Source organism: Bufo bufo, chromosome 7 (assembly GCF_905171765.1).
Source record: "Bufo bufo chromosome 7, aBufBuf1.1, whole genome shotgun sequence".
Lineage (NCBI taxonomy): Eukaryota > Metazoa > Chordata > Amphibia > Anura > Bufonidae > Bufo > Bufo bufo.
This window is the reverse complement of record NC_053395.1, coordinates 206,692,690-206,704,827: the sequence shown is the minus strand read 5'-3', so window position 1 is coordinate 206,704,827 and position 12,138 is coordinate 206,692,690. Positions and strand designations below refer to the sequence as shown.

Below are 12,138 nucleotides of genomic sequence, written 5' to 3'. Positions count from 1 at the left end.
CAAGACAACACGGAAACACTTGCTGACACACCAAACGCCATCCATGCCGCGTTATAGACACGGCGGTCACGTGATGTACTCACATGACCGCCTTGTCCATAAAGGCCCGCTGCCTATTTGCATGCGCTACCCCTTTAAGTGTTCTTTAAACAGTACAATTTATATAGTCAGGGAACTCGAGGGAAGCTCCTTAGTTCAGCATCAACCTCCGTGATTCTGGACTATAGGACTTTCCATTCACTAATCATTCCGAAACAAGAATTTCACTAGTGAAAAAAGTAAAGAAGTGAAAGCTCCGTTCCTGACGGTCCCATTCCTTTACTGCTGCAGCTCTGGATTATCAGGTGCCAGATAACTGGACATTTTGGGGGTCATTTGTCACACTGGTGTAAAGTAGAATTGGCTTAGTTGCCCATAGCAACCAATCAGATTGCACCTTTCATTTTTGACAGCTCCTTTGGAAAATGAAAGGTGGAATCTGATTGGTTGCTATGGGCAACTGAGCCAGTTCTACCTTACACCAGTTTGATAAATGACCCCCTTTGTGTATATTCTTTCCTATTTGGAAGTCATTCTAGTCCAGCCCCTTCCCCTCACTTACCTCCAGTACCTTGAAGAAGGCTATGGCGATCTCTTCTTCTTCTTCCTGCCACTTACATGGTGTTTCCTTCTTCCAGGAGTGCACTTCCTGCTGTGACGGGATGATCTGCAACGTGGACGTGCCCTCAAATCACACAAACGCGGTATTGAGCCTCACGAGATCGCATCGGAAGTCAGATGCCCACAGGGTGGTGGCTTTCTCGCCTGCCGTGGCAGCTGCCGTACTCATTCTGGTGATCCTCTAGCATCATTGGGCTCATACTGTCATTCAGGAGTCATGCAGTCAGGAGTCATCGACTCCTCAGAGGGCGGCGTATGCCGATACGATGGTGAAGTCCTCTCATTGGCAGAACGATCGGGAGGTAACACTTTGGTCGAATGACCTCGAACCGACCTTCGAAAGGCGCCGCCTTCGGACAGAAATGATTTCCGTGTTTTCACGGGAATGTGTTAACCCCTGGGATTCTGACCCAGGAAATATGGACAATCAGCCATGTTATTGTGGTTCCTATGCAATCAACTTATTATGCACCACGACGAATGTCGGCCGCAACATTTCCAGCACGGACCTAGGAGGATAAAGCGGAGACGGTTAAGCTCCAGCCTATGTTATGTAGCAAAAGGGAGTGTACATGCAGGAGCGAATGAGGACTGGCATCAAAATATGCAATTTTAGAGAATTTTGTATAATTTTGTGTACGGTAATTGTGTTTTTTTTTATTATATTTATTGTGATGATTGATGCCCGTCTTCTATAGTGGATCACCTCATGGTTCTTATTATTCCAATGATCGATGTCATCAGTGGTGTCTCCGTCATCTAAAATGTTAAAGGAGCACTCCAGGCAAAATGTATCCGTGTTAGACCCTATTCACACAACCGTATTTTTAGTCCACATTCGACCCCCATTTTTTGCAGATTGGATGTGGACCCTTTCATTTCGATGGATCCGCAATGCAGTCCACATCCGTATGTCTGTTCCGCAGTCCCACAAGAAAGATGGAACATGACATATTCCATTTGGTGGACAAGAATGGGCATTGTTACAGTAGATGCAACACAGACGTTATCCATATTTTTTGCGGATAGCGGTTCTCTGGTGTCCTTTGAACGCCGGCACTAGATATAGCATAGTGTATAATTTTTGTCTAGAGTGCTCCTTTAACTAAGGCTAGTTTCACATGTCGTAGTTTTATTCCGGCCACCTCTCAGCATGCTTGCTGTGCTGCTGCCAGAACTCCGGCCCGCCCCTATTATAGTCAATGGGGCCGGAGCGGTATTCCGGGGGCAGGCGTGCACTAGCGGCAGTACAGATCCGACAGGCTGTTCACCCGCCGGAACAGCCTGCCGGAGTTCCTTGCCGATAGTGTGAAAGTACCCTAACACGATTGTCTATTTTAGTGGTTTCAAAAACCAGGAGATAATAATAGGCGATTGTTCCAAAGCAACAGCCTCCCCTATGAATTTTAATTTTTTTTCGGGGGGAGGAAACTGGTGGACAATTTTTAGTTATTTTTTATTTTTTTTATCTTGGTTAATTTTTTTTTTTAAAGAGAACCGTATGGTTGCTTCTAAAACAGCGCCACTCCTATCCTTGGTTGCGTCTGGCATTGCAGCTCCTGAAGTGAATGGGGCTGAGCTGCAGTATCCCTTACACCCCATGGACAGGTTGCACCCCTGTGTTTCTAATCCTGGACATGCTCTTTAAATTGAAATAGCATTACTTCTCTTATACCAGGGATCAGCAACTTTGAGCACGCCAGCTGCTGTGAAACTACAACTCCCAGCATGCACACTTGCTCAGCGGTTCTTGTAAATACCATAGGAGTGAAAGGAGGATTGTGGGAGTTGTAGTTTCAGAACAGCTGGCGTGCCGGAGGTTGCTGATCCCTGTCTTAGGGGATTTTATTTTTATTTTTCCGTGTCCGTTCCTTTTTTTGCGGCCCACCTGCGGAACCATTCACTTCAATGGGGCCACAAAAAACTGAAATTACTCCATATGCATTCCATTTCCGTAAAAAAATAGAACATGTTCTATTATTGTCCTCATTACGGACAAGGTTAGGACTGTTCTATCAGGGGCCAGCAGCACGGTTGCACAAAATACAGAATGCTCACGTGTTTTGCAGTTCCGCAATTTGTGGACCGCAAAACATCCAAGGGTTGTGTGCATGAGCACTTATACTGTTCTTAAGTTACATCCAAAGCTGCATTTAGAATTCTGCCAGCCTGTTCACTTGTTTTTAACCTAGACTTCCCATGTTCTAGCAGTTCCTGAACAGGGTTGAGCTGCAATACCACTCACATCCTGTGGACAGGGGTGGCGCTGTTTTTGGACGAAAGCAACAGTTTCCCATCACATTTTGATTGCACTCTTTTTTTATATATCAGTAAGCAGTAGTGCCTGTAGAAATGCACTTATCGGACCCAAAATGTCAGTGAACATCAGTGCCTGATCCTTAACAATCATATTCATTTTAATCTGCATAATGGGAGAGAGCGGCCCACGCGTTTATATCGCCACTTGATATCCTGATGTCATTTTTTGTTACTAAGGAGCCTTTGCCCTCCCTCCTGGCACCAGGGCCTGCACACTTTATAGCAGAAATGTGCAACTTTTGGTTGTCGGGGCATGTTGGGAGTAGTAGTTTCACAACACCTGGACAGCTACAGGCCACAGACCCCTTACTGTGTAACTCTGCCATGTCCACTTAATCTACTGTATATAGAATATTGACCTTACAAATACATTGCGTTACTTCTCTTGTACTGATCTTGAGTAAAGGCGGCCATGCTTCACGGCCTCATTGGTCACATTTCAAAATGTTACCTCTTCTTGACCAAGATTAAACATGTATAGCTGTATTCTGCCAGTCATGTGCCATTTTGCCCAAGGAGGTGGCAGTCACATTTTATGTAAAAGTGACTCCTGGTCAGCCAGTTTAGGCTACTTTCACATCTGCTTTTTCCTTTCCGATTTTAAGATCCGGCAGAGGATCTTAAAACTGGAGGAAAATACTTCCGTTTTGTGACCATTCATTGTCAATGGGGATAAAAAACTGAACAAACCGGAACGGAGTACACTAAAATGCATTCCATTCTGGTTTGTTGCGTTCCTTGCACCGGACATGGAAAAATGAACATGCCCGATCCGACACCAAAAACCATGTAAGTCAATGGTGCTGGATCAGTTCTTTTTTTTTTGTTGTTTTTTTTCGGACACTGGATCTGGCGCCCATTGACTTAAAATGGTTTTAGTGACGGATCCGGCATGTTCATTTTCGATATAATGCAACTGGATCCGTTCTGAACAGATGCAGCCGGTTGTATTATTGCTGTGGTTTTCAGATCCTATGCCGGATCTCAAAAATGCATATGTGAAAGTAGCCTTCTGTTGGGATTGTTCATACTATGGATGACTGATCGACTGCAGTCATTATCTCATGGATATGGCCAGCGTTTCACCCAGTATTATATTAGTTCAGACCTGTTTTCAGAATCTTGTTGGTTGCTGGTAGAAACCATCAACAAGCTTGTGACAATCAAACCTAAACTTGGCTGTGCTCCTATGATGCATGTGCCAAGAGTAGAGACTGGACTGTGCTCTGTGCAGACATTGACCCAGCAGCCCTCTGAATCCTGTAGAACTGTAAATGCAGCTCTGCAGTATAATATGAATATAATATATATATATAATATGAAGCCTGCAGAATTGTGAATACAGCTCTTGAGTAGAATACAGGCTTGTGGGAGATATCGGCTATTAATATCTATTTCTTTCAGATTTTGCCGGAAGCCTAAAACAGGGTGTAGCACCAGATCAGTACAAGATGAGTAACATAATGCAATAGCAAATATCACCTTTTTATTAACAATAATCCTATGTAAAAGGGTGTTTAAAGGGAACCTGTCGTCTCTACTATAATGCCATCACTGAGGACAGTATAGTGTAGTGACAGACCTGCTTAACTTCTGGGCTGGTATTCAGTACTTTTACATTACGGACAGCGCTGTGAGAGAGATGAGTCTAATGAGACGCTTGTCTCCGCCCTCCTCTGCCTCCTACCATTGCCTGGCAGGTTTATTTCCTATGTGTAACAGTGCAGTAGGGTGGAGACCAGCGTCTCATTAGACTCATCTCTCTCACAGCGCTGCCGGACCGGTTTGTCACTGGACTGCTCTTGGTGAGGACAGCAGAGTAGAGGTGACAGGTTCCCTTTAAAGATGGACATACCCTGTAAGATTTCCTGGACGGTGTCATTTGTCTTCCATTCCTAGGAAAACATCAGTCTTAGGCCTCATGCACATGACCATATGTATTTTGCGGTCCGCAAAAAATACGGATGACGTCCGTGTACATTCCGTATTTTACGCAACAGCCGGCCCCTAATAGAACGGTACTATCCTTGTCCGTAATGCGGACAATAATAGGACATGTTCTATTTTTTTGCAAAACGGAAATACGGAAACGGAATGCACACGGAACGGAGTAACTTCAGTTTTTTTTTTGCGGACCCATTGAAATGAATGGTTCCATATACGGTTCGCAGAAAAACCGGAAACGGATACGGAAAGAAAATACGTTTGTGTGCATAAGCCCTTATAGATTGATTATTGCCATTTTAGTAATTGGTATGATGCAAGTACGATGGATAGTCATGTCCTTGTGTATTAAACCCCTCGCAGAAAAGGAGTGGCCTCATCAACCACAGCATCCAATCAGAGTTCAGATTTCTTTATCTAAACTCACTTTTGTTATATTTTTGTATATTATTTATATGAATAAAACAGCCTCCAGGCAATGAAGTTATGGGTCATTTGTGGTCTGTTCATCGGGCTTGTTACAAAAAACGTATCCAAAATCTGTGCGCGCTGTATGGATGCACAGACTGCACTTCTGAGGTTCTCTAGGGCATCATGTGTGTGATGCATGTTTCTGTATTATTTCCATGTACTTCCGTATAAGCGCCACATAGTGTAAGGATATATCACCATTCACTACTCCAATTGCTCTGCTAGATTATCTTAAAGGGAACCTGTCACCGGGATTTTGTGTATAGAGCTGAGGACATAGATGGCCGCTAGCACATCCGCAATACCCAGTCCCCATAGCTCTGTGTGCTTTTATTGTGTAAAAAAAACTATTTGATACATATGCAAATTTACCTGAGATGAGTCCTTTCCCTGACTCATCTCACATACAGGACTCAGCTCAGGTTCATTTGCATATGTATAAAATTATTATTTTTTTACACAATAAAAGCACACAGAGCTATGGGGACTGGGTATTGCGGATGTGCTAGCAGCCATCTAGCAACCCATGTCCTCAGCTCTATACACAAAATCCCGGTGACAGGTTCCCTTTAAGCCTGGCAGCTCTTTCCCTTTAACTGCCACAGCTTCTAACAGAACACATGGCTGGTGGCAGGGGAAGATTTAAACTGAACACTACAGAAAAGAACAAACAGCAGGTGGCGCTATACAGATAGAACATTTTTAATGACATGCAATATTTAATGATAATTATTTTTTTTTTTTACATATTCCCACTGTTAAGAGACTGTCTTAGGGATTTTAGACAGTGTATGGCTCCCTGGTATGGAACTACGTAGCCTTATTGTGCTGCCATACCGGTATCATGAGGTGCCCTATCTACAAAGCTATTCTCCCCTACAAGCAATACATCTAGGGGAGAACCATGAACAGATATATATAGGTTACTCTTTGTACCCCATGGCACCAGGAAGCAGCCAGAAGTAGCTATTTGGACAGACAGGTTTGCATGCTAGGTAGGTAATTAGTATAATAAAAAGCATAATTAAGAGCTGAGCTAGACAGCCTTGGGGTATAGATGGTGCCTGTATTGTAAATTCGCTAGAAGAGGACACTACTTAATATCCAGCCACAATAACTATTTTTATATATCTTAATAGAGCAAAAATTCAGCAACAATTAATTCTGTAGTAAACCTGTATAGTGTTTAGACCTGATACAGAACTCCAAATCCTCTGCAAAGCTTTTAACTTTTTTTTTTTCTACTTGAAGCCACCACTAGAGGGAGCCTAGGAACTTACTGCATTATTTTTGTTCAAGGCTCCCTCTAGTGGCTGCAGGTAGTCAAAAAGTTTATTATTGGTTGTCTGAGAGGAAAAAAAAAAAGGTCCAAAGGCAGGGAATTTTGGAACTAAAATAACATGGTGTTAAAAGATGGAGAATCACTTCATATTGCGTCATCAGTGAGCTGTATAATAATTTGATGTTATACTTCTCTTAGATAGTGTTAGTCCCCACAACATCATTGCATTATGCTCATGAAAAAAAGATCTGTCAGCTCTCCTGTGTGGTGTAGTATAGAGGATCTGTCAGCTCTCCTGTGTGGTGTAGTATAGAGGATCTGTCAGCTCTCCTGTGTGGTGTAGTATAGAGGATCTGTCAGCTCTCCTGTGTGGTGTAGTATAGAGGATCTGTCGGCTCTCCTGTGTGGTGTAGTATAGAGGATCTGTCAGCTCTCCTGTGTGGTGTAGTATAGAGGATCTGTCGGCTCTCCTGTGTGGTGTAGTATAGAGGATCTGTCGGCTCTCCTGTGTGGTGTAGTATAGAGGATCTGTCAGCTCTCCTGTGTGGTGTAGTATAGAGGATCTGTCGGCTCTCCTGTGTGGTGTAGTATAGAGGATCTGTCAGCTCTCCTGTATGGTGTAGTATAGAGGATCTGTCAGCTCTCCTGTGTGGTATAGTATAGAGGATCTGTCAGCTCTCCTGTGCGGTGTAGTATAGAGGATCTGTCAGCTATCCTGTGTGGTGTAGTATAGAGGCTCTGTCGGCTCTCCTGCATGGTGTAGTATAGAGAATCTGTCATCTCTCCTGCATGGTGTATTATAGTGGATCTGTCGGCTCTCCTGTGTGGTGTAGTATAGAGGATCTGTCAGCTCTCCTGTGTGGTGTAGTATAGAGGATCTGTCGGCTCTCCTGTGTGGTGTAGTATAGAGGATCTGTCAGTTCTCCTGTGTGGTGTAGTATAGAGGATCTGTCAGCTCTCCTGTGTGGTGTAGTATAGAGGATCTGTCGGCTCTCCTGTGTGGTGTAGTATAGAGGATCTGTCGGCTCTCCTGTGTGGTGTAGTATAGAGGATCTGTCAGTTCTCCTGTGTGGTGTAGTATAGAGGATCTGTCAGCTCTCCTGTGTGGTGTAGTATAGAGGATCTGTCGGCTCTCCTGTGTGGTGTAGTATAGAGGATCTGTCGGCTCTCCTGTGTGGTGTAGTATAGAGGATCTGTCAGCTCTCCTGTGTGGTGTAGAATAGAGAATCTGTCGGCTCTCCTGTGTGGTGTAGTACAGAGGATCTGACAGATCCTCTATACTACACCACACAGCAGAGCCAACAGAGCCTCTATACTACACCACACAGGAGAGCCGACAGATCCTCTATACAGGGAGTGCAGAATTATTAGGCAAATGAGTATTTTGACCACATCATCCTCTTTATGCATGTTGTCTTACTCCAAGCTGTATAGGCTCGAAAGCCTACTACCAATTAAGCATATTAGGTGATGTGCATCTCTGTAATGAGAAGGGGTGTGGTCTAATGACATCAACACCCTATATTAGGTGTGCATAATTATTAGGCAACTTCCTTTCCTTTGGCAAAATGGGTCAAAAGAAGGACTTGACAGGCTCAGAAAAGTCAAAAATAGTGAGATATCTTGCAGAGGGATGCAGCACTCTTAAAATTGCAAAGCTTCTGAAGCGTGATCATCGAACAATCAAGCGTTTCATTCAAAATAGTCAACAGGGTCGCAAGAAGTGTGTGGAAAAACCAAGGCGCAAAATAACTGCCCATGAACTGAGAAAAGTCAAGCGTGCAGCTGCCAAGATGCCACTTGCCACCAGTTTGGCCATATTTCAGAGCTGCAACATCACTGGAGTGCCCAAAAGCACAAGGTGTGCAATACTCAGAGACATGGCCAAGGTAAGAAAGGCTGAAAGACGACCACCACTGAACAAGACACACAAGCTGAAACATCAAGACTGGGCCAAGAAATATCTCAAGACTGATTTTTCTAAGGTTTTATGGACTGATGAAATGAGAGTGAATCTTGATGGGCCAGATGGATGGGCCCGTGGCTGGATTGGTAAAGGGCAGAGGGCTCCAGTCCGACTCAGACGCCAGCAAGGTGGAGGTGGAGTACTGGTTTGGGCTGGTATCATCAAAGATGAGCTTGTGGGGCCTTTTTGGGTTGAGGATGGAGTCAAGCTCAACTCCCAGTCCTACTGCCAGTTTCTGGAAGACACCTTCTTCAAGCAGTGGTACAGGAAGAAGTCTGCATCCTTCAAGAAAAACATGATTTTCATGCAGGACAATGCTCCATCACACGCGTCCAAGTACTCCACAGCGTGGCTGGCAAGAAAGGGTATAAAAGAAGAAAATCTAATGACATGGCCTCCTTGTTCACCTGATCTGAACCCCATTGAGAACCTGTGGTCCATCATCAAATGTGAGATTTACAAGGAGGGAAAACAGTACACCTCTCTGAACAGTGTCTGGGAGGCTGTGGTTGCTGCTGCACGCAATGTTGATGGTGAACAGATCAAAACACTGACAGAATCCATGGATGGCAGGCTTTTGAGTGTCCTTGCAAAGAAAGGTGGCTATATTGGTCACTGATTTGTTTTTGTTTTGTTTTTGAATCTCAGAAATGTATATTTGTGAATGTTGAGATGTTATATTGGTTTCACTGGTAAAAATAAATAATTGAAATGGGTATATATTTGTTTTTTGTTAAGTTGCCTAATAATTATGCACAGTAATAGTCACCTGCACACACAGATATCCTCCTAAAATAGCTAAAACTAAAAACAAACTAAAAACTACTTCCAAAAATATTCAGCTTTGATATTAATGAGTTTTTTGGGTTCATTGAGAACATGGTTGTTGTTCAATAATAAAATTAATCCTCAAAAATACAACTTGCCTAATAATTCTGCACTCCCTGTACTACACAGGAGAGCTGACAGAGCCTCTATACTACACCACACAGGAGAGCTGACAGATTCTCTATACTACACCACACAGGAGAGCTGACAGATCCTCTATACTACACCACACAGGAGAGCCGACAGATCCTCTATACTACACCACACAGGAGAGCCGTCAGATCCTCTATACTACACCACACAGGAGAGCTGACAGATCCTCTATACTACACCGCACAGGAGAGCTGACAGATCCTCTATACTACACCACACAGGAGAGCCAACAGAGCCTCTATACTACACCACACAGGAGAGCTGACAGATCCTCTATACTACACCACACAGGAGAGCTGACAGATCCTCTATACTACACCACACAGGAGAGCCGACAGATCCTCTATACTACACCACACAGGAGAGCCGACAGATCCTCTTTACTACACCACACAGGAGAGCCAACAGAGCCTCTATACTACACCACACAGGAGAGCCGACAGATCCTCTATACTACACAGGAGAGCTGACAGAGCCTCTATACTACACCACACAGGAGAGCCGACAGATCCTCTATACTACACCACACAGGAGAGCCGACAGATCCTCTATACTACACCACACAGGAGAGCTGACAGATCCTCTATACTACACCATGCAGGAGAGCCGACAGATTCTCTATACTACACCACACAGGAGAGCTGACAGATCCTCTATACTACACCACACAGGAGAGCTGACAGAGCCTCTATACTACACCACACAGGAGAGCCGACAGATCCTCTATACTACACCACACAGGAGAGCCGACAGATTCTCTATACTACACCACACAGGAGAGCTGACAGATCCTCTATACTACACCACACAGGAGAGCCGACAGATCCTCTATACTACACCACACAGGAGAGCCAACAGAGCCTCTATACTACACCACACAGGAGAGATGACAGATCCTCTATACTACACCACACAGGAGAGCCGACAGATCCTCTATACTACACCACACAGGAGAGCTGACAGATCCTCTATACTACACCACACAGGAGAGCTGACAGATCCTCTATACTACACCACACAGGAGAGCCGACAGATCCTCTATACTACACCACACAGGAGAGCTGACAGATCCTCTATACTACACCACACAGCAGAGCTGACAGATCCTCTATACTACACCGAACAGGAGAACTGACAGATCCTCTATACTACACCACACAGGAGAGCCGACAGATCCTCTATACTACACCGAACAGGAGAACTGACAGATCCTCTATACTACACCACACAGGAGAGCCGACAGATCCTCTATACTACACCACACAGGAGAGCTGACAGATCCTCTATACTACACCACACAGCAGAGCTGACAGATCCTCTATACTACACCGAACAGGAGAACTGACAGATCCTCTATACTACACCACACAGGAGAGCCGACAGATCCTCTATACTACACCGAACAGGAGAACTGACAGATCCTCTATACTACACCACACAGGAGAGCCGACAGATCCTCTATACTACACCACACAGGAGAGCCGACAGATCCTCTATACTACACCACACAGGAGAGCTGACAGATCCTCTATACTACACCACACAGGAGAGCCGACAGATCCTCTATACTACACCACACAGGAAAGCTGACAGATCCTCTATACTACACCACACAGGAGAGCCGACAGATCCTCTATACTACACCACACAGGAGAGCCGACAGATCCTCTATACTACACCACACAGGAGAGCCGACAGATCCTCTATACTACACCACACAGGAGAGCCGACAGATCCTCTATACTACACCACACAGGAGAGCCGACAGATCCTCTATACTACACCACACAGGAGAGCCGACAGATCCTCTATACTACACCGCACAGGAGAGCTGACAGATCCTCTATACTACACCACACAGGAGAGCTGACAGATCCTCTATACTACACCACACAGGAGAGCTGACAGATCCTCTACTACACCACACAGGAGAGCTGACAGATCGTCTATACTATACTACACAGGAGAGCTGACAGAGCCTCTATACTACACCACACAGGAGAGCTGACAGATCCTCTATACTACACCACACAGGAGAGCCGACAGATCCTCTATACTACACCACACAGGAGAGCCGACAGATCCTCTATACTACACCACACAGGAGAGCTGACAGATCCTCTATACTACACCACACAGGAGAGATGACAGATCCTCTATACTACACCACACAGGAGAGCCGACAGATCCTCTATACTACACCACACAGGAGAGCTGACAGATCCTCTATACTACACCACACAGGAGAGCTGACAGATCCTCTATACTACACCACGCAGGAGAGCCGACAGATCCTCTATACTACACCACACAGGAGAGCTGACAGATCCTCTATACTACACCACACAGGAGAGCTGACAGATCCTCTATACTACACCACACAGGAGAGCTGACAGATCCTCTATACTACACCACACAGGAGAGCCGACAGAGCCTGTATACTACACCACACAGGAGAGCTGACAGATCCTCTATACTACACCACACAGGAGAGCCGACAGATCCTCTATACTAC

General features: G+C 44.9%; 1 protein-coding gene across 1 annotated transcript in view; it reads left to right on the top strand.

Annotated features, from left to right (window-relative positions):
• The window catches only part of LYPD6B (LY6/PLAUR domain containing 6B), a 45,703-nt gene extending 44,045 nt beyond the window's left edge, over positions 1–1,658 (top strand). Inside the window, exon 6 of the mRNA XM_040441377.1 lies at positions 678–1,658. Coding sequence (XP_040297311.1) covers positions 678–845 — 168 coding nt within the window. The 3' untranslated portion in view covers positions 846–1,658. The remainder of the gene's footprint in view (positions 1–677) is intronic.
• The last annotated feature ends 10,480 nt before the right edge of the window (positions 1,659–12,138 follow it).